The 23,919-nt window shown below is 45.9% G+C and overlaps 1 protein-coding gene across 2 annotated transcripts in view; it reads right to left on the bottom strand.

The window, feature by feature from the left end:
• The window catches only part of NABP1 (nucleic acid binding protein 1), a 116,807-nt gene that overhangs the window by 13,539 nt on the left and 79,349 nt on the right, over window positions 1–23,919 (bottom strand). For both annotated transcript variants that reach the window (XM_040439410.1, XM_040439411.1), the window contains one exon: window positions 16,538–16,577. In XM_040439410.1, the coding sequence (XP_040295344.1) occupies window positions 16,538–16,577 (40 nt within the window). The remainder of the gene's footprint in view (window positions 1–16,537; window positions 16,578–23,919) is intronic.

The following is a 23,919-nucleotide window of genomic DNA, read 5'->3' as shown; positions in this document are numbered from 1 at the left end:
GACCCCATTTTGGAAACTACGGGATAAGGTGGCATTTTTTTGGGGACTATTTTTAGGGTAAATATGATTTTTGGTTGCTCTATATTACATTTTTGTGAGGCAAGGTTACCAAAAATTGAAATTCTGAAATTTCATCTCCATTTGCCATTAACTGTTGAGGAACACCTAAAGGGTTAATAAAGTTTGTATAATCAGTTTTGAATACCTTGAGGGGTGTAGTTTCTTAGATGGGGTCACTTTTAGGGAGTTTTTACTCTAGGGGGGCATCAGGGGGGCTTCAAAAGGGACATGGTGTCAATAAAAAAGGCCATCAAAATCGGCCTTCCAGAAACCATGTCGGTCCTTTCCTTTTGCGGCCTCCCTCTTACTGATACAGCAGTTTACGACCACAAATGTGGTGTTTCTGTAAACTGCAGTATCAGGGTAATAAATATTAAGTTTTGTTTGGTTGTTAACCCTTGTTTTGTTACCGGAAAAAACGGATTGAAAATGGAAAAGTGCCAAAAATAGCGGTTTTGGCACCGTTTTTTTTTTTTTTTTTTTTTTTTTTTAACCGTGTTAATCTGGGGGGTTAGGTAATGGGATATTTTTATAGAGGAGATTCTTATGGACGCGGCAATACCTAATAAGTCTACTTTTTTTTTACAATTATTTAGTTTTTTGACTATATTATCTTTTTTGATACAAATCTTTTTTTTGGGTATCTCTAAAGTCTAAGGGTCATTTTTTTTAATTTTTTTTTATCCAATTATCTCATGTGGGGGCTCATTTTTTGCGGGATGAGCGGACGGTTTTATTGGCACTATTTTGGGGGCTATATGACTTTATCGCTTGCTATTAAACTTTTTGTTATGTAAGGTGACAAAAAAAATTCTTTTTTTGCACCTATTTTTTATTTTTTTTTGACCGTGTTAATCTGGGGGGTTGGGTAATGGGGTATTTTTATAGAGGAGATTCTTACGGACGCGGCAATACCTAATAAGTCTACTTTTTTTTTACAATTATTTAGGTTTTAGACTATATTATCTTTTTTGATACAAATTATTTTTTGGGTATCTCTAAAGTCTAAGGGTGATTTTTTTTATCCAATTATCTCATGTGGGGGCTCATTTTTTGCGGGATGAGCGGACGGTTTTATTGGCACTATTTTGGGGGCTATATGACTTTTTGATCGCTTGCTATTAAACTTTTTATTATGTAAGGTGACAAAAAAAAAACTTTTTTTGCACCTTTTTTTTTTTTATCCTTGACAGTGTTAATCTGGGGGGTTAGGTCATGGGGTAGTTTTATAGAGGAGATTATTACCGACGCGGCGATACCTAATATGTCTACTTTTAATAAATTATTTTAGTTTTTTTGGGTGTCTCAAGTCTGAGAACCATTTTTTTTTATCTGATGTCAGTGCTAAATTGGGATATAAATTTAGTACTCCATGGAAGTGTGATACTCCCTGAAGCAACCGTCAATGCAGAGGCCCGGATGATCGGGGCACGTGTCGCACTGAGTAGTCGTGTCCTTCCGTATCCCCCTCCTGCGACACACTCTGCACTTTTTTTGGGTTCGTCCCTTCTTTCCAGTATGGGGGACCACACCTGGAAACTGTTGGCCGGGGACGATCCGGGCACCTACAGTTCCCGAGGTACTCCGGCCTGCTCTTTCCCGGTCCGAAAAGATCAGGGCCTTGAGGACTGCCTCATAGAACTGGAGGAATGTCCCTGTGCTGCCAGCGCTTCGGGATAGTACAAAAGAGTTGTACATGGCAACCTGCACCAAGTAGACCGCAACTTTTTTGTACCATGCCCGGGTTTTGCGCATGGCATTATATGGCTTGAGGACTTGATCAGAGAGATCAACTCCTCCCATATACCGATTGTAGGCGACGATACAATCGGGCTTGAGGACCGTTGCCGCGGTACCTCGAACAGGGACAGGGGTGATGCCGTTACCATGAATTGTGGACAGCATAAGGAAATCCCTCTTGTCCTTATACCTGACCAGCAACAGGTTTCCAGTGGTAAGGGCACGGGTCTCACCCCTGGGGTAGGTACCTGGAGGGGGTTGGCAGGGAGGCCGCGTTGATTTTTCCGCACGGTCCCACAAGCGGACGTGGATCTGGCGGCAAGGGACTGGAACAAGGGGATACTGGTAGAAAAGTTATCCACGTAAAGGTGGTAACCCTTATCCAGCAGTGGGTACATAAGGTCCCACACAAGTTTCCCGGTAACACCTAGAGTGGGGGGACATTCTGGGGGTTGAATCCGGGAATCTCTCCCCTCGTACACACGAAATTTGTAAGTGTACCCTGAGGTACTCTCACAAATTTTGTATAGCTTCACGCTATACCTCGCCCGCTTGGAGGGCACATACTGGCGGAAAATGAGTCTCCCCTTGAACGCAATGAGAGACTCATCAACCGCGACCTCCCTTCCAGGTACATAGGCCTCCATGAATTTGGCCCCAAAGTGATCGATGACCGGCCGTATCTTATACAGACGGTCATGGGCAGGATCATCTCGGGGGGGGACATGCTGCATTATCGGAATAATGCAGACATTTCCGGATGGCCTCAAACCGGGAGCGTGTCATGGCTGTACTGTAAAGTGGTGCCTGGTATAGGACGTCCCCACTCCAGTACAGCCTGACACTGGGTTTTTTGACCAGGCCCATATGCAGCACGAGGCCCCAAAATATCCTCATTTCGGCTGCACTGACCGGCGTCCAGCCACCGGGCCTAGCCAAAAAGGAGCCCGGGTGTTGAGCGACGAACTGTTGGGCGTACAGATTCTTCTGCTCCACCATCAGATTTACCAGTGGGTCACTGAAAAAATGACAAAAAAAAGTCATATTCAGTGTAGCCCACTGTGGAAATCTGGATTCCTGATTGGCCTACAAAATCAGGAATCACGGGCTCGTATCGCTCTGGGCTACACCAGACAAGTTCACCGGCAGGGGGCTCCGGTGGATTTAACTGGTGGGCCGGGAAACCAGTACGAGCCCCAGAGCTGCTCGCACTAGTGTGGGCCACAGGGTCCCTAACATGGCGGTCCCCTTGCTCCGCCTGGCGGCGTCTCCGCCGCCTTGGGGGCTCATCATCATCGCTAGATGATGAAGAGGATGCGGATGACAACAGGAATGTGGGGTCATCCTCATCCTCACTGGGACTCTCGGAGTCGGAGGCAAGCTGGGCGTATGCCTCCTCGGCCGAGAACGTCCGGCGGGCCATAGGGGAGTGTGTGTCTGCGTGTATATGTGCGTGTGTGTAACTCTTTATTTTGTGTGTGTGTGTGTGTGTGTGTGTGTGTGTGTGTGTGTGTGTGGGGGGGCACGGGTGTTCACGAACTCACCCTAAAACTAACAGAAAATAAATAAATAAACTAACTAAAAAAAGGGCAAATAATGTGGGGAAAAAAAATTCTAAACCGCTGATCAACCGTCCGAAGTTGATCAGCGGTGGGGTGTGCGATGCGCTAACAGTGGCCGGACACTAAGTGCCGGCCACAGTCAGCGTACGCAAAAAAAAATAAAAAATGCACCCCAAAAAAGGTGGGGGGGCAGGGGGAAGTGGCAGCACCCCTGGGGGGTCTAGGGTCACACAGCTGTGCTGTGGACCCCAGACACCCTAACTTAGGGTGATGCAATCAAAGTTTAGAAAAGTTCAGAAACTAACTTTCCCTTTTTTTTTCCTGCCTAAACCAAACTTTCCCTGTGCTGTCCCTATGTACCTGATGGGGGGTGCTGGGGCACAGATCGGGTCCTGGGGGCAGAGATCAGGTCCTGTGGGGTGCTGGCAGCGATGGCAGACACACGTGCAGGCAGCTCCTCTCTCCTCCGGCTCCGGAACACAAAAGGAGGAGGAGAGGAGCGCCTGCCTCTTTTGAATCTACCGCCGGACCGCCTACAGACCAATCAGAAAGCGATCCTGAGTGGTGATGTCACCATCACCACTCAGGATCGCTGGATGGTGATTGGTGGGGTGAAATCACACCACCATCACCATCCTGTTCCGGGTTATCGGGTCTTCAGAGACCCGAACAACCCGGAAACGCAGAAAACCGCAGGTCTGAATTGACCTGCGGTTTTCTGCGATCGCATACATGGGGGGGGGGCCCCCGGCGCATTTGCCCCAAGTGCCTGCTCAATCATTTGAGCAGGCACGGGGTTCCGATCACCGCCCGCCGGTGATCGAAAATACACAGGGCGTACAGGTACGCCCTGTGTCCTTAAGTACCAGGGCACAAGGGCGTACCTGTACGCCCTATGTCCTTAAGAGGTTAAAATATAAAAAATACATTATTTGGTGATCCAGGTTTATAATATGCGGAGCTCACGCATTAAACAAATAAAAAAAAATAATATGTCCGAACTGGTATATTAAGGCTACTTTCACACTCGCGTTTTGTGCGGATCCGTTCAGAACAGATCCGTTTGTATTAACTTTAACATACTCAAGACGGATCAGTCTTGAACACCATTGAAAGTCAATGGGAGACAGATCCGTTTTCTATTGTGCCAGATTGGCTCAGTGAAAACGGATCTGTCCCCATTGACTTACATTGTGTGCCAGGACGGATCTGTTTGGCTCAGTTTCATCAAACGGACACCAAAACGCTGCAGGCAGCATTTTGGTGTCCGTCTCCGAAGCGGAATGGAGACTGAACTGATGCAAACTGATGCATTCTGAGCGGATCCTTTTCCATTCAGAATGCAAACGGATCCGCTTTGGACTGCTTGTGAGAGCCCTGAACGGATCTCACAAACGGAAAGCCAAAATGCGAGTGAGAAAGTAGACTTAAAAGGGAACCTGTCATGTGGATATTTGAATATAATTTAACTAATTATATACAATCATTAACTACTAAAAAGTGCCTTAGATGTATTCACTTACTGGTGTGACAGATGGTTACCTCATAATATACACACAAAGATGCCACATGCCGCATGCTAATGAGCTGATTTGAGTCCGGCGTGATATCATTGAGTCCAGCGTATATTTAATTCAGAGCTATAGCCACTCCCCTGCCCACCCGCTGCTGGTTCATATGGAAACAAACTGTCATTCAGCAGCAGGTGGGCGGGGAGAGTCAGGAGCTCATGAATATTCAGGACTCCTCATTATCAGCTGGAGCTTTTCAATACAAGATGTTGGCAGATTGACTGGGTCAATTAAAGAAAGTGACCCAGCATTTTGCGGGTCACTTATCTATGTTGCCCTTTGTTAGGACACCATAAAACTGGTGACAGGTTCCCTTTAAACTGTACTTTTTGGACGGTAATTCAGCAAACGTTAAATGCCCATATGTTGTTTTTCACATTAGTTGGCGATTCAGCAGATATCAATGCCCATATGTTGTTGTTCACATTGATGCTGATTTTACAAGCAGTGCTTTACTATTGGAGCGATTACCGGTAAATGTTTTTTAGCGGTGGTGAAAAGAAGACCAAAGATAAGAAGGAAAGCCTTGCAGTTTGTGTGATGTGCCTGTATACCAAGCTGCGCTTGTGAGTACAATCACGCAGGAACGGTTGCTGGTGACTTATAGTGCTTCACTATTTGCGTATTTTCTGACATCCCACAGGAGCCCTGGATTGGTGATAGTAGGACCTGATAAATTGCTTATGTCTCCATAATTAGGGATGAGCGAACCTGAACTGTATAGTTCGGGTTCGTACCGAATTTTGGGGTGTCCGTCACACGGACCCGAACCCGAACATTTTCGTAAAAGTCCGGGTTCGGGTTCGGCGCTTTCTTGGCGCTTTTTGAAAGGCTGCAAAGCAGCCAATCAACAAGCGTCATACTACTTGCCCCAAGAGGCCATCACAGCCTTGCCTACTATTGGCATGGCTGTGATTGGCCAGTGCAGCATGTGACCCAGCCTCTATATAAGCTTGGGTCACGTTGCGCTGCACGTCACTCTGCTGATTCAAGCATAGGGAGAGGTTGCAGCTGCGACGTTACGGCGAGATTAGGCAGATTAACTCCTCCAAAAGACTTCATTCTGTGATCGATCTGCAGCTGTGGATCATTGAAGTGCTATTATTGACTTGCTCACTTTTTTGAGGCTGCCCAGAGCGTTTTTAGATCACTTTTTTTCTGGGGTGATCGGCGGCCATTTTGTGACTTGTGGTGCGCCAGCACGAGCTATCACCAAGTGTATTTAACCATCGATAGTGTGGTTATTTTGTGCTATATCCTACATCAGCTGCAGGCTGAGCCTGTGTCACAGAAGTGCATTTAACCATCAACAGTCTGGTTATTTTTTGGCCATATACTACATCAGCTGCAGGCTGAGCCTGTTTCACCCAAGTGCATTTAACCATCAACAGTGTGGTTATTTTTTGGCCATATATTACATCAGGGGCAAGTTGAGCCTGTCACCCAGCGCCTAAAAAATAGACCTGACATTTCTATTCAACCAAATCTGCACAGTTTTAGCTGGTCAAGTTATTTGTAGTGACCGTCAAAGCAGACTTTTTGTTCTGGGTTGAAAAAGCATTCCCAAAATTTGCCATTCTGAAAATAACTAGTTTGTGGTATTTCAGGCCTACTTGAAATCTATCCCAAAAAGAAAATCTTACATTGAAGTTATTGATAGTGTCATTCAGAAAAACCTAAGACACGCTAGCGTGCTGATAGAAGTGTCATTCTGTGATTAAACCTATAACTGTCACACAGCGCAAAAAAAAAAAACACGTCTCACATCTCTATTCAACCAAATCTGCACAGTTTTAGCTGGTCAAGTTATTTGTAGTGACCGTCAAAGCAGACTTTTTGTTCTGGGTTGAAAAAGCATTCCCAAATTTGCCATTCTCAAAATTGTGGTGAACGGGAACAATGAGGAAAACATCTAATATGAAACGCGGACGTGGACATGGTCGTGGTGGTGTTAGTGGACCCTCTGGTGCTGGGAGAGGACGTGGCCGTTCTGCCACAGCCACACGTCCTAGTGAACTAACTACATCAGGTCCAAGTAGCCAGCAGAATTTACAGCGATATTTGGTGGGGCCCAATGCCGTTCTAAGGATGGTAAGGCCTGAGCAGGTACAGGCATTAGTCAATTGGGTGGCCGACAGTGGATCCAGCACGTTCACATTATCTCCCACCCAGTCTTCTGCAGAAAGCGCACAGATGGCGCATGCAAACCAAGCCCATCGGTCTGTCACATCACCCCCATGCATATCAGGGAAACTGTCTGAGCCTCAAGTTATGCAGCAGTCTCTTATGCTGTTTGAAGACTCTGCTGCCAGGGTTTCCCAAGGGCATCCACCTAGCCCTTCCCCAGGGGTGGAAGAGATAGAATGCACTAACGCACAACCACTTATTTTTCCTGATGATGAGGACATGGGAATACCACCTCAGCACGTCTCTGATGATGACGAAACACAGGTGCCAACTGCTGCGTCTTTCTGCAGTGTGCAGACTGAACAGGAGGTCAGGGATCAAGACTGGGTGGAAGACGATGCAGGGGACGATGAGGTCCTAGACCCCACATGGAATGAAGGTCGTGCCACTGACTTTCACAGTTCGGAGGAAGAGGCAGTGGTGAGACCGAGCCAACAGCGTAGCAAAAGAGGGAGCAGTGAGCAAAATCTGAACACCCGCCGCCAAGAGACTCCGCCTGCTACTGACCGCCGCCATCTGGGACCGAGCACCCCAAAGGCAGCTTCAAGGAGTTCCCTGGCATGGCACTTCTTCAAACAATGTGCTGACGACAAGACCCGAGTGGTTTGCACGCTGTGCCATCAGAGCCTGAAGCGAGGCATTAACGTTCTGAACCTTAGCACAACCTGCATGACCAGGCACCTGCATGCAAAGCATGAACTGCAGTGGAGTAAACACCTTAAAAACAAGGAAGTCCCTCAGGCTCCCCCTGCTACCTCTTCTGCTGCTGCCGCCTCGGCCTCTTCTGCTGCTGCCGCCGCCTCGGCCTCTTCTGCTGCTGCTGCCGCCTCGGCCTCTTCCTCCGCCTCTGGAGGAACGTTGGCACCTGCCGCCCAGCAAACATGGGATGTACCACCAACACCACCACCTGCGTCACCAAGCATCTCAACCATGTCACACGGCAGCGTTCAGCTCTCCATCTCACAAACATTTGAGAGAAAGCGTAAATTCTCACCTAGCCACCCTAGATCCCTGGCCCTGAATGCCAGCATTTCTAAACTACTGGCCTATGAAATGCTGTCATTTAGGCTGGTGGACACACACAGCTTCAAACAGCTCATGTCACTTGCTGTCCCACAGTATGTTGTTCCCAGCCGCCACTACTTCTCCAAGAGAGCCGTGCCTTCCCTGCACAAACAAGTGTCCGATAAAATCAAGTGTGCACTGCGGAACGCCATCTGTGGCAAGGTCCACCTAACCACAGATACGTGGACCAGTAAGCACGGCCAGGGACGCTATATCTCCCTAACTGCACACTGGGTAAATGTAGTGGCGGCTGGGCCCCAGGCGGAGAGCTATTTGGCGCACGTCCTTCCGCCGCCAAGGATCGCAGGGCAACATTCTTTGCCTCCTGTCTCCTCCTCCTCCTACTCAGCTTCCTCCTCCTCTTCTTCCACCTGCTCATCCAGTCAGCCACACACCTTCACCACCAACTTCAGCACAGCACGGGGTAAACGTCAGCAGGCCATTCTGAAACTCATATGTTTGGGGGACAGGCCCCACACCGCACAGGAGTTGTGACGGGGTATAGAACAACAGACCGACGAGTGGTTGCTGCCGGTGAGCCTCAAGCCCGGCCTGGTGGTGTGCGATAATGGGCGAAATCTCGTTGCAGCTCTGGGACTAGCCGGTTTGACGCACATCCCTTGCCTGGCGCCTGTACTGAATTTGGTGGTGCAGAAGTTCATTCGCAACTACCCCGACATGTCAGAGCTGCTGCATAAAGTGCGGGCCGTCTGTTCGCGCTTCCGGCGTTCACACCCTGCCGCTGCTCGCCTGTCTGCGCTACAGCGTAACTTCGGCCTTCCCGCTCACCGCCTCATATGCGACGTACCCACCAGGTGGAACTCCACCTTGCATATGCTGGACAGACTGTGCGAGCAGCAGCAGGCCATAGTGGAGTTTCAGCTGCAGCACGCACGGGTCAGTCGCACTGTGGATCAGACCCACTTCACCACCAATGACTGGGCCTCCATGCGAGACCTGTGTGCCCTGTTGCGCTGTTTCGAGTACTCCACCAACATGGCCAGTGGCGATGACGCAGTTATCAGCGTTACAATACCACTTCTATGTCTCCTTGAGAAAACACTTAGGGCGATGATGGAAGAGGAGGTGGCCCAGGAGGAAGAGGAGGAAGAGGGGTCATTTTTAGCACTTTCAGGCCAGTCTCTTCGAAGTGACTCAGAGGGAGGTTTTTTGCAACACCAGAGGCCAGGTACAAATGTGGCCAGACAGGGCCCACTACTGGAGGACGAGGAGGACGAGGATGAGGTGGAGGAGGATGAGGATGAAGCATGTTCACAGCGGGGTGGCACCCAAAGCAGCTCGGGCCCATCACTGGTGCGTGGCTGGGGGGAAACACAGGACGATGACGATACGCCTCCCACAGAGGACAGCTTGTCCTTACCTCTGGGCAGCCTGGCACACATTAGCGACTACATGCTGCAGTGCCTGCGCAACGACAGCAGAGTTGCCCACATTTTAACGTGTGCGGACTACTGGGTTGCCACCCTGCTGGATCCCCGGTACAAAGACAATGTGCCCACCTTACTTCCTACACTGGAGTGTGATAGGAAGATGCGCGAGTACAAGCGCACGTTGGTAGACGCGCTACTGAGAGCATTCCCAAATGTCACAGGGGAACCAGTGGAAGCCCAAGGCGAAGGCAGAGGAGGAGCAAGAGGTCGCCAACGCAGCTGTGTCACGCCCAGCTCCTCTGAGGGCAGGGTTAGCATGGCAGAGATGTGGAAAAGTTTTGTCAACACGCCACAGCTAAGTGCACCACCACCTGATACGGAACGTGTTAGCAGGAGGCAACATTTCACTAACATGGTGGAACAGTACCTGTGCACACCCCTCCACATACTGACTGATTGTTCGGCCCCATTCAACTTCTGGGTCTCCAAATTGTCCACGTGGCCAGAGCTAGCCTTTTATGCCTTGGAGGTGCTGGCCTGCCCGGCGGCCAGCGTTTTGTCTGAACGTGTATTCAGCACGGCAGGGGGCGTCATTACAGACAAACGCAGCCGCCTGTCTACAGCCAATGTGGACAAGCTGACGTTCATAAAAATGAACCAGGCATGGATCCCACAGGACCTGTCCATCCCTTGTGCAGATTAGATATTAACTACCTCCCCTTAACAATATAATATTCTACTCCAGGGCACTTCCTCATTCAATACTATTTTTAATTTCATTTTACCATTATATTGCGGGGCAACCCAAAGTTGAATGAACCTCTCCTCTGTCTGGGTGCCGGGGCCTAAATGTGTGACAGTGGCCTGTTCCAGTGGTGGGTGACGTGAAGCCTGATTCTCTGCTATGACATGAATACAGATTCTGTGCTGACATAAGGCCAGATTCTCTGTTACGGGACCTCTCTCCTCTGCCTGGGTGCCTGGGCCTAAATGTGTGACAGTGGCCTGTTCCAGTGGTGGGTGACGTGATGCCTGATTCTCTGCTATGACATGAAGACAGATTCTGCGCTGACATAAGGCCAGATTCTCTGTTACGGGACCGCTCTCCTCTGTCTGGGTGCCGGGGCCTAAATGTGTGACAGTGGCCTGTTCCAGTGGTGGGTGACGTGAAGCCTGATTCTCTGCTATGACATAAATACAGATTCTGCGCTGACATAAGGCCAGATTCTCTGTTACGGGACCTCTCTCCTCTGCCTGGGTGCCTGGGCCTAAATGTGTGACAGTGGCCTGTTCCAGTGGTGGGTGACGTGATGCCTGATTCTCTGCTATGACATGAAGACAGATTCTGCGCTGACATAAGGCCAGATTCTCTGTTACGGGACCTCTCACCTCTGCCTGGGTGCCTGGGCCTAAATGTGTGACAGTGGCCTGTTCCAGTGGTGGGTGACGTGATGCCTGATTCTCTGCTATGACATGAAGACAGATTCTGCGCTGACATGAAGCCAGATTCTCTGCTATGGCATGAAGAGACTGATTCTCTGCTGACATGAAGCCAGATTCTTTGCTATGGCATGAAGAGTGATTCTCTGCTGACGTGAAGCCAGATTCTCTGCTATGGGACCTCTGTCCAATTGATATTGGTTCATTTTTATTTTTTTAATTTTAATTTTAATTCATTTCCCTATCCACATTTGTTTGCAGGGGATTTACCTACATGTTGCTGCCTTTTGCAGCCCTCTAGCTCTTTCCTGGGCTGTTTTACAGCCTTTTTAGTGCCCAAAAGTTCGGGTCCCCATTGACTTCAATGGGGTTCGGGTTCGGGACGAAGTTCGGTTCGGGTTCGGATCCCGAACCCGAACATTTCCGGGAAGTTCGGCCGAACTTCTCGAACCCGAACATCCAGGTGTTCGCTCAACTCTATCCATAATTGGATGGATCAAGTTTGAAGAGGTTTATTCTTCTGGATAGGGAACGCGCGGGCCCTCAAAAACGCATGGTTCCCATTTTATATATTGAAAAATAGCCCATCAGCAGTATCTAATTGGCATCTTGTCTGCTGGTTGTTTTGGGAACACTGTGGTAAACCAGTGCTCAATATCAGTGGTAATACATTACAACTGATGGAGATGTATATGCTAGTAGACAAAGTTGTGTACTATATCGCAACGCTTAGTATATATTAGTATTTAATGTTGGTCACCGCTAATTAATCAGTGTATCTTGTGAATATGTCCAATATTATGTTTTAAATTTGATTATTATTAACGTACTATATGAATGATACATTTATTTGAGTGATCCAAGCCATCTATAGAGATCCAGGCCATGGATTTGATCTGACTTTGATCAAGACAAAAAGATCCAAGATGGAATCCTGGGTCTATATTCTTTTTAAAACATACGACTGAGGAAGAAACGAGCTCTGTTTCGAAACGAGTCTGGTTTTGTTTTTGAGAGCCGACAGGAGGACATTGAGGATGGCGATCTCTTTTTATGTACAAGTTAAACAATTACAGAGTATAGCCCCTGAGTTTGTTCTGAGCAAGCTGTAACGCAATCCGAGCAAGTAACACACAGCGAGGACACACACAAGTGGGGGAGAATCCCGCAGAGAGGATCGCAGTTGTGAGTAACCTGCAAAATTCACCTGGCTTTAGAATGAACACATTATAAACTATCAAGTAGCACAGCTCACACATACCGTAGACTTTGCTTCTTTAAATTAGCACCCTCCCTAAACTAGTTCCGCAAAATTGCCAGTTATTAAAATCCACATTGCTATCATCCATGTGAATGAACATACTAACGCATGAATATACGCAGCATCTGAATATTGACCTAAACGTGTAATCTTCACATGGACTAACAGCAGCCCAATCAATGTGAACAACAACATATGGGCATTGATATCTGCTGAATCGCCAACTAATGTGAAAAACAACATATGGGCATTTAACGTTTGCTGAATTACCGTCCAAAAAGTACAGTTTAAGGCCGAATGCACACGGCCGTGTTCTGCCGGGCTGGATTCCTGTTCAGAGCAGGAGCGCACGGCGTCATTGGTTGCTATGACGCTGTGCGCTTCATGCCGCCGCTGCACTACAGTAATACACTCGTATAGATCATACCAGTGTATTACTGTAGTGCAGCAGCGGCATGAAGCGCACGGCGTCCTAGCAACCAATGACGCCGTGCGCTCCTGCTCTGAACAGGAATCCAGCCCGGCATACCACGGACCGCTCTCGGCCGCGGAACACAGCCGTGTGCATTCGGCCTAAGTCTACTTTATCACTCGCGTTTTGGCTTTCCGTTTGTGAGATCCGTTCAGGGCTCTCACAAGCAATCCAAAACGGATCCGTTTGCATTCTAATGCATTCTGAATGGAAAAGGATCCGCTCAGGATGCATCAGTTCAGTCTCCATTCCGCTTTGGAGACAGATACCAAAACGCTGCCTGCAGCGTTTTGGTGTCCGTCTGATGAAACTGAGCCAAACGGATCCGTCCTGGCACACAATGTAAGTCTATGGGGACGGATCCGTTTTCACTGACACAATCTGGCACAATGGAAAACGGATCCGTCTCCCATTGACTTTCAATGGTGTTCAAGACGGATCCGTCTTGACTATGTTAAAGTTAATACAAACGGATCTGTTCTGAACGGATCCATTCATGACGGATCCGCACAAAACGAGAGTGTGAAAGTAGCCTTAATATACCAGTTCGGCCAATTTTTGTTTTTTAACTTGTTTTATGCGTGAGATCCGCATATTATAAGGCTGGATCACAAAATAATGTATTTTTTATATTTGAATGTTTATACATAGATAGCTATATAAATAGATAATATTCAATGGGTTGTGTAGATGCTCACCCGTCTAATATCATGCAAGGTGCTCTAGGTCTAAGGCTGGGTTCACACTTGAGCGTTTTACAGCGCGTTCAAACGCGCTGTAAAACGCTCAACACATGAAAACCAATGCTTCCCTATGGCCCTGGTTCTCACTTGAGCGTTTTACAGCGCGTTTGAACGCGCTGAAAAACGCCCTACGCTCAAACAAGTTCTTGAGCTTCTTTGGGGGGTTTTGACGCGCGTTTGTGGCCATAGGACACTGCAGTCAATCACACAAACGCGCGTTTACTATTGCAAAAAACGCGCATAAAAACGCGCGACAAAAACGCGCGTTAAACGCGCATATCAAATACGCTCAGGTCTGAACCCAGCCTAACTGGCTCACCCAGCCAGTGGCAAGATTACGTGAAGATAGGTTTGATAGACAGACTGGCACACTAATATCTGGGATCCAGTGAAAGGCAAAGAGTAGGAGCGGAATGAGTAAGTGTATAAAATCTAATTTATTGCCCTTAAAAATGGGTTAAAAGGTAAAAAGTACAAAGAATGATACAGTAGTACAGAGGATAGTACAATTATCCGGATTGAAATAGTCTTATGGTGGTACAGTTCCCCGGAACTAAAAATGTGCAGTATTCCGGAGGAAAATGAAAAGTTTCAGTGCATCAGCCGTGCTTTAGTTAGTTGACGGTCAATGTGATCTGTGCCTGTACGGCCAGGGATAATCCACTGTATAGTGTGCTGGAGCAGTGGGTCCCTTTCCACAGAGATAGTGATGTTGGCACTATGGTAAAAATGGCTGGTTGTGGTGCACAACGTAAAACGCTGTTTGTAGTGCACAAATATTAGTATAACTCAGGTGGCAAATGTTTGTAAAAAGTCACATAAAATGGAAAAAAACTGTTAAACATCTATGTGGCAGGCCGGCAGATTTTGGAGGTCTCCGGTGGCATCCCACACGGAGGCAATACTCTGCCTGCTATTACCTTTGCGACGTCTTCTTCTGGGTGCAGCCGATCCTTTCCTGTGCGTTGTTCGGGTGGATTCCCCATTCCAGGTCTGCGAGCGGAGTGCACAATGAACTTTACGCCTCACGTGGTGTTGGCGTCCCACGTGGTGTGTGATCAGCGTCCCACGTGGTCCAAGACCGCTGGTTGTGCGAATCTGTAGTGGGGGGGGTGTGTCGGCTAGTAGATTGATAGAGAAGCGCTTACTACTGGTGATTGATATCCTCTGTAAGCGGGTCTTTCACCAGACGTGTTTCAGAGTCCTAGCCGACTCCTTCCTCAATCTGAGGAAGGATTCCGAAACGCATCTTGTGAAAGACCCGCTTACAGAGGATATCAACCACTAATAGGAAGCGCTTCTCTATCAATATACTAGCCGGCATACCCCCCCACTACAGATTCGCACAACCAGCGGTCTTGAATCACGTGGGACGCCGACCGTCTTGGATCACGTGGGACGCTGATCACACACCATGTGGGACACCAACACCATGTGGGGCATAGAATCCATTGCGCACTCCACTCGCAGACCTGGAAAGGGGAATCCACCCGAACAACGCACAGGAAAGGATCGGATGCCACCGGAGACCTCCAAAATCTGCCGGCCTGCCACATCGATTTTTAACAGGTTTTTTCCATTTTATGTGACTTTTTACAAACATTTGCCACCTGACTTATACTAATATTTGTGCACTACAAACAGCGTTTTACGTTGTGCACCACAACCAGCCATTTTTATCATAGTGCCAACATCACTATTTCTGTGGAAAGGGACCCACTGCTCCAGCACACTATACAGTGGATTATCCCTGGCCGTACAGGCACAGATCACATTGACCGTCAACTAACTAAGGCACGGCTGATGCACTGAGACTTTTCATTTTCCTCCGGAATACTGTACTTTTTTAGTTCCGGGGAACTGTACCACCATAAGACTATTTCAATCCGGATAATTGTACTATCCTCTGTACTACTGTATCATTCTTTGTACTTTTTACCTTTTAACCCATTTTTAAGGGCAATAAATTAGATTTTATACACTTACTCATTCCGCTCCTACTCTTTGCCTTTCACTGGATCCCAGATATTAGTGTGCCAGTCTATCTATCAAACCTATCTTCACGTAATCTTGCCACTGGCTGGGTGAGCCAGTTAGACCTAGAGCACCTTGCATGATATTAGACGGGTGAGCATCTACACAACCCATTGAATATTATCTATTTATATAGCTATCTGTTATCTATCTATAATCCTACTTAATAAAATAATAGTATAAATATTTTATCTATTATATCGCTATCTAACTGTTTATTTTTCTATCCATCATCCTGCTTAATAAAATAATAAAGATATAGATTAAGATATAAATGAATAACTGACACCTTAATATTTATGTCAGCTGTTTGTCCCCTACAATTACATATTCCATTCAGAATGCATGAGGATAAAACTGATCAGTTTTTTTCCAGTATTAAGCCCCTAGGACGGAACTCAATACCGAAAAAGTAAAGGTAAATGAAAAAATGGTAAAATAAAGTGCAAAAATATTGAAGAATAGTGCTACAATAAAAAGAAAAATGCTAAAATAAAATGTAAAAAGATATAAAAAAAAGGGGTTTAATAAATGGGTAGATAGATAACAGCTAGATAGATAGGTAGTAGATAAAATATTTATAGTATTTTATTAAGCACGATTATAGATAGATAATAGATAGATAACAGAGCTATATAATAGATAAAATATTTATAGTATTTTATAGATAAATAATAGATAAAATATTTATAATATTTTATTAAACACGATAATAGACAGTATGATAGATAATAGGTAGCTAGATAGATAACAGGCATAAATATAGGTATATAGATTTTGGGCTAGATAGATGGGTAACTCGATAAATAACAGGTAGATAGAAAGGATAGATAGATTTGGCGCAGGCGCAGTGAGTGAAGGACGCTCTCCTGCTGCTGGCTTCACTCACTGCGCCGAATACTAAATGGGACGGCGCACGCGCTAACAAATTTTGGACCAAGTACTGGATTTTTTAGGGCGATGAGCATCTGTAATTCTCAGTTGTGAACCCCAACAAGTTAATGCACTTACCTGTGTTTGGTGGGGAGTTACTGCTTTGATCCATATGCACCTGGAAGACAACATGCATTTTGTGAGTCCTGTGAAATTTGCTTTTATAGGCAAGTACATGCAAGCCCTATTTTATGCAATACTTTATAGATTAAAGGGGTTGGCCACACATTTTCACACATGTTGGAAACAGCACGTTTACCAATATGATGTCCATAGAAGATTTGTCAAAGTCTTCATTAGCATACCGCCATCTGCTTGTTTATTCCAACCTGCATCTAATTGTACAGCTCTCCTGTCCTGAAGATGGCTAATAACGGTGGGACGTATGACCAGACCCGTTCATCAGTGGCCTCCAATTAATAACACTGCACGGCCCGGGGAACTGGCACATGCTAACAAGGACTTTAGCACCAATCTACAGACATTATATTAAGTGGCTTTATGTGTCGTTGCCTGCACGCATCTTTCAGCAGATTTGTACCGATAAAACTGGCTGACCTTTTGCATGAGCGCTTGGCAGATGAAGGCATCTGTGTTGCTCTCATGTTCATATGTGCTCACATTGCTGAGAAAAATTATGTTTTACTATATGTAAAGAAGCAATGAGGGCACTGTAGTTACTCCTTCAGGCTCCCCTTTCTCTGCAACTGTCGCATCATGTGCACTTTTACAGGGCCAGGCAGTTAAAAAAAAAAATAAAAAAAAATAAAACTGATATGTAGCATTTATAGAAACATAGAACATAGAATGTGTCGGCAGATCTAGTCTGCCCAATATACTGAATACTATGGATAGCCCCGGCCCTATCTTATATGAAGGATGGCCTTATGCCTATCCCATGCATGCTTAAACTCCTCCACTGTATTTGCAGCTACCACTTCTGCAGGAAGGCTATTCCATGCATCCACTACTCTCTCAGTAAAGTAATACTTCCTGATATTACTTTTAAACCTTTGCCCCTCTAATTTAAAACTATGTCCTCTTGTAGCAGTTTTTCTTCTTTTAAATATTCTCTCCTCTTTTACCTTGTTGATTCCCTTTATGTATTTAAAAGTTTCTATCATATCCCCTCTGTCTCGCCTTTCTTCCAAGCTATACATGTTCAGGTCCTTTGATCTTTCCTGGTAAGTTTTATCCTGCAATCCATGTACTAGTTTAGTAGCTCTTCTCTGAAATCTCTCTAGAGTATCTATATCCTTCTGGAGATATGGCCTCCAGTACTGCGCACAATACTCCAAGTGAGGTCTCACCAGTGCTCTGTAGAGCGGCATGAGCACCTCCCTCTTTCTACTGGTAATGCCTCTCCCTATACTCCCAAGCATTCTGCTAGCATTTCCTGCTGCTCTATGACATTGTCTGCCTACCTTTAAGTCTTCTGAAATAATGACCCCTGAAAGGAATCCATGTTCTTTATTATGTCAAAATCAATTCTGCTTTTACTGAAGTTTCATTTCTATGTTAGGTACTAACTCTGATTGCTGTGAAACTAATATACTGTAAGGTTTCTATTCTCTGTAACCCTGAATCTTATCTCTTTGGCACTACTCCCGGACAATATTCCTAATATGGAAGTTCCGTTTTTGTTTCTATTTCTCTGACTGCAGAATATAACGTGTTAATATGATAGGTTAAATACATAACATACGATGATGCTAATAAAGAGGGTAAAGCCCCCTCTATATAACCTGTGTGCATTAAAAATAAACCTTAGAGTGTTCATTCAGTACATCACTGTTGTGTCTTTCGTTACCTACTGAGTGAAGCGCTCTCCTGACGTCAGAAAGGACTCAAACCAAGCCGATACTAGAAGCTTGGTGCCAGGTACCAAGTGGGACTCAGAGATTCCTATCAGTTGGGGGCTCGCGTCCGGGATCGGGAAGGTTTTCCTCGTGTTCGGTAAGGAAGGCATCTGTTATTGTCCTCTGGCCGATCCGAGGACCACGTCCCGATCTAGTAAGTAGAACCTACAACTTCTAGTATAATTACTGTATCAGGGATACAGGGTACAGACTCCGGGAGTCTGGGGGAGTGACCCGGGGACTCCGGGAGTCCGCCGTGAGGATCACTCAGAGAAAATATAGTGCGCACTAGATAATATTGTCTCAGGGAGACAAAGACGGAGCTTGGTTTGACTCTTTACTTTTTAAAGCTGTTTTAAAGTATAAGAATATTAGAGTTGATATAAGGATACTGATGTCCGGGTGGTAAGTGTACGGACTGAAGTTCACTATTTGCATAGAGTTTTAAGGACATTGCATTGTTGTTTTACTGTGTTGCGGAGGTCTGCAATACGCCCCACCCCCGGCTGGGAGCAATCCATTAACCCACAGATAGGTGAACACAAGCAGCAGACCAAAGCAACAAATTATATGTTTGATGAAACTCTCTGATATATTGTGATCAGACCTGAGTCCTTTGCCTAGTTGACAGGATTAATTTCTCTGAGCCTTAAAGGTTCAGTGCAGCCAGTCCTAGGAAAGTAGCATCATTAAAATATCAGACGGAATGGGATCACAAGAGTCTAAAAACAATTATCCCAAACCCGAGACGGGAGAAACATGCAAAGTTTATGTTGCACGGTGTAGTCCCACAAATTACTTCCTAGTTAACCCATGGGTGGATAACTTAGCTGGATGGACTGAGTTCATGCAAGCTGCTAGCCCCTTTCCCAGGGACGGCGATAATAGCCCGTACCACATGGACATGATAAAGGTTCTTTGTCTGGAAGACAAAGAAGCATGGCCACATTTTGACCATGATCCGTCCTGGAATATGGATTACATGATACAAGGGGGTGAACAATGGTTGGAGATAGCCCCACATTGGTACAATGTACCATCAAATAAGAAGAAAGGGAAAACTAATAAGATTCCAAAAGATGACAGTCAGTTACATAAAATGGAGAAAAGAACAGAATTAAAAGACGTGTTTGAAAAGCCAAACCCACCACCTTACACTGTCCCGTCCGCCCCTGCACCCCATCTCACACTAAACCCTGTACACATATGTCCAAGCATGCAGGAGATACAGGACGAAGATATAGGTGCTACATTTATGCAGGTCCATGACGACCTAGAGAAAACAAAATACAGTCAAAAACAACAGAAAGCTGCAGAACAATATAAGTACCACACACGCAGCAAGGGAATAGAAGCTAAAGAAGAACAGGTAGAACTCAGTGCACCCTTCATAACAATAGGAGAACACTTAATGAAGAAACCCATGGACATCGAGGACCTTAATAAAATTATCAAACACTGCCCCAAACCCACAGTGGCTCCTTTGGGAACCATCACCTATCTTAAAAAGGCTTGTAAAGGCAGAAATTGTACACAAGAGGATTTAAGGCTCATAATAGATGGCATCATAGGGACACATACTGCTTGGGATTGGGATGAAGTCCCATCCATTTCTACACTAGTAGATGGAACTGTTGATGCCAGCCGGTACATGCAATACAGAAGAAGGAATGAAGAAGATTTGGACCCAAGTTGAGGATCATATGAATAAGGTATTCAAACAAAAATCATCTCTGCCTATTGCTGTAGCTTGTAAACAAAAGCCCACAGAGTCTGTTACTGAGTTTTGGAAGAGATTCATGGACTGTTGGAGACTGGAGGCAGGACTCCCTACCCTCCAGAACGACAGCCTGATCATCTCCACATTCATTAACAATCTGTCGGACAAATTAACCCTTCCAGTGAAACAAGGTGTATCCTCATGGACCTCAGATGACACTGTCACTTTTGAAAAACACCTTTATGAAAAGGAATCAGCAGGATGTTTCGAAATCAGAAAAATCACACCCACACATGCCTATGCCAACAACAGGGGAGGGGGCAGAGGAAGGAGGAGAGGAGGACATACTAGTTACAACCAGAACACACAGTGGCAGCAAGGACACCCACAAGATCAGATACAAAATAACTGTTGTTATAACTGTGGGAAAGAAGGACATTGGGCAAGACAGTGTACACAGCCCAGGAGGCACCGGGGTAGACAGGGCCAAAGTCAGGTACCAGACACAAATACACAGTCTTTTAACCTTCCTCAACAAAGACCCCAACAAACAGGCCAACAACCAAGATTCCCCATTGATTGGAATCAGCAACAACAATCATACTGATGCTGCCCGGAGGGAGGTACCCCGATTTTCACACAGGTCACCACACACTGGAAAGACACACCTGTTATTCTACTGAGAGTGGGAGGAAGAAGAGTAGGATTCATGGTAGATAGCGGTGCAACTTCAAGTGTGTTAAGTAAAGATTTATACAAGGGACCATTGAGAAAATCTGAGCCCTCTATGGGAATTAATGGGGTTTTAACAAAAACTTTCAAAACTGACTCACTACCACTTGAGACCATGGACAAGGAGTACATCACAGACCATGCCTTCAGCATTATACCAGATTGCCCTGTCAGCCTGTTAGGGAGAAATTTGTTCATTAAGCTTGATTTACAAGTGTCAGCCAAAAATCAGGGCATAAGAGTACACTCAGATCTCATTCCAATCTCTACACCAGTGCCACTGATTCTTGCAAACATACAGGACCACCCAGAACTCAACAACATCAACCCTGCATTATGGTCTTCAAATGAATATGACACGGGGTTCATAGATTGCACACCTTACAAGGCTACTGTGATATCAGGTGTCCTCTCAGTGTTCCAGAAACAGTACCCGTTGTCCACAGAAAAAATTGAGGGCTTGAGGCCAATGATCGAAGAGTTTTTAAAGGAAGGCATCCTGGAAGAGGTGATTTCACCCTTCAGCACTCCCATAAATCCTGTGGCAAAAGCAGATGGTTCAATTCGCTTTGTGCAGGATTTAAGGGAAATCAACAACATCATTGTGCCTATAGCCCCTATTGTACCTGACATTACTCAGTTGCTATCTGCCATTCCAGCAGACGCTGTTTGGTTCAGTGTGATAGATCTGAAAAATGCATTCTTTTCTATCCCAGTTGACAAGAAGACCAGACTACTTTTTGCTTTTTCCTTCGAGGGGCGACAACTAACCTGGGCAAGAATGCCACAGGGATATGCTGATTCACCTGTAGTGTTCAGCATTGTCCTCCAAATGACTTTAAAACCATGGCCCCCCCCCCCCCCAAGGTTCCGTGTTGTTGCAATACGTGGATGATTTACTGTTGTGCAGTATGTCAGTGGAGGCCAACATTGAGGATGGTATATCACTGTTACAATGGTTGTTTGAATGTGGACACAAAGTGTCATTAGGGAAAATGCAATGGTGTAAACAGCAAGTCGAATACTTGGGGTTTGTCCTGACAAAGGGGGAAAGGAGGATCAGTCCAGGGAGAGTTCAGTCTGTAGCGGGATTGGTCACCCCGCACTCCAAGAAGGAAATGCTATCCTTCCTTGGAATGATAAACTACTGCAGACAATGGATCCCAGACTGTTCCTACCATGATAATATCTTGAAACAGGCAACACTGCAGGACAAACCTGATTTAATAAGATGGTCTTCAGAAATGTACAATGCATTTGATTATCTGAAATGTTCATTAATGTCAAGTCCAGGATTGGGCCTCCCTGACTACAAACTGCCCTTCCACATGTTTGCACGACAAAACTGTAAAACCATGGCGGGCGTGCTGACACAAGAACATGGAGGCAAGTTGCGCCCATGTGCATTTTTCTCGAAGGTAATGCCCACCTCTGTCCAAGGGATGCCGGCATGTCTGCGTTCTCTTGCAGCCTGTGCTATGATGGTAGAGTTGGCAACTCCTTTTACAATGGGACATTACACCATTTTGCACACCACACATGATGTTGTAGGCCTACTCAAGGGCATCCACACACAACACATGTCTGCACAAAGGCTTTCAGGATATGAGGTACTACTGCTCAGTGACCCTTCACTCGAAATCAAGTATGCTTCCCACACCTCAGGACCAGCACCAATACTGAATGCTCTCTTAGGCCTTAAAGGACAGGAAGATTGCCTCACAGATACACATGATTGCTTACAGGTCCTGGAACACGAAACTTCTCCAAGACATGATTTGTCATCCACACCCATTATAGGTGCTCCAGAGGTTTTTGTAGACGGTTCATGCACCAGACCAGATGACACCAGTTACTGTACAGGCTACGCCATTGTCATGCTCCCAGATGTTGTACTAGAGGCAAAGCCCATAAAGTTTCAGTCTGCACAGGCAGCTGAACTCATTGCCCTTACCAGGGCATGCATTCTACATGCTGAAAAAACAGTCACCATTTATACTGACAGTAGGTACGCACATGGGGTAGTGTGGGATCATGGAATGATTTGGCACAGAAGAGGTTTCACTGCAGCAGATGGTAAATGCATCTCACACTCACAGTTGGTCGCAGATCTACTTGAAGCCATCAGATTGCCTTCACAATTGGCAATTATCCACTGCAAGGCACACACCAATGGTAAGGATCATGTCTCACAGGGCAATGCGCTGGCAGATAGGGAGGCGAAACGAGCGGCCGACTACAGCCCCTCAGGTCCATGTAAACATTGGGAGATGCCATGTTTGGCACCTCCAACCCTTGAGATGTCACAAATGCTTACCGATCTTCAAAGATACGCCACTGAACAGGAACGGCAAGACTGGTGTTATCCAGTATTGCAGAAAAATTCTAAGACAGAATTACTCTGCAAAGAGGGGAGACCATGTATTCCCCAACACAGTGCTTCCATCTTCATAGCACATTTCCATGGAGCAGGACATAACAGCATACAGACAACTCAGTCATTGTTGAGTCAAAATTTTTACATTACTGACATCAAAAAGTTAGTAACAGAATATGTACACAGGTGCATTACATGTTTGAGGAACAACCCCAACAACCCCTTGAAGGTAGTCCATCAACACCTTGACTATCCCACTACTCCATTCACCCATTTACAGGTAGACTTCACACATATTCCCAAAACTCATGGTAGACAGGAATATGCTTTGGTGATTGTTGACATGTTCTCCAGATGGCCTGAAGTATTCCCCACCAAATCAGAGGATGCTAAAACAACAGCAAGGATACTTACTCAACAAATCATTCCTAGGTGGGGATGCCCTCTGATGATTGAATCTGACCAAGGGCCAGCATTCACCTCCAAACTCAACAAGGAAATTGCTAAATTACTACATATAGAATGGAAATTTCACATTCCATATCACCCGCAAAGTTCTGGCATTGTGGAACGCATGAACAGGACTATCAAAGATAAATTGAGGAAGGCCACTGCAGGTACTTTTGAAAAATGGAAAGAGATCCTACCCATAATACTTGCAGAAATAAGGATGACACCTAATAAGAGGTTAGGGTTATCACCATTCGAGATACTCATGGGAAGGCCTTTCCCCACCCCCTGGGCAAGACGCCCAATGATAGTGCAGGAAGGT

The sequence above is a fragment of the Bufo bufo genome, chromosome 7 (assembly GCF_905171765.1).
Source record: "Bufo bufo chromosome 7, aBufBuf1.1, whole genome shotgun sequence".
Classification (NCBI taxonomy): domain Eukaryota; kingdom Metazoa; phylum Chordata; class Amphibia; order Anura; family Bufonidae; genus Bufo; species Bufo bufo.
The sequence above is the reverse complement of the archived record's forward strand: the minus strand, read 5'-3'. Positions and strand labels throughout refer to the sequence as shown.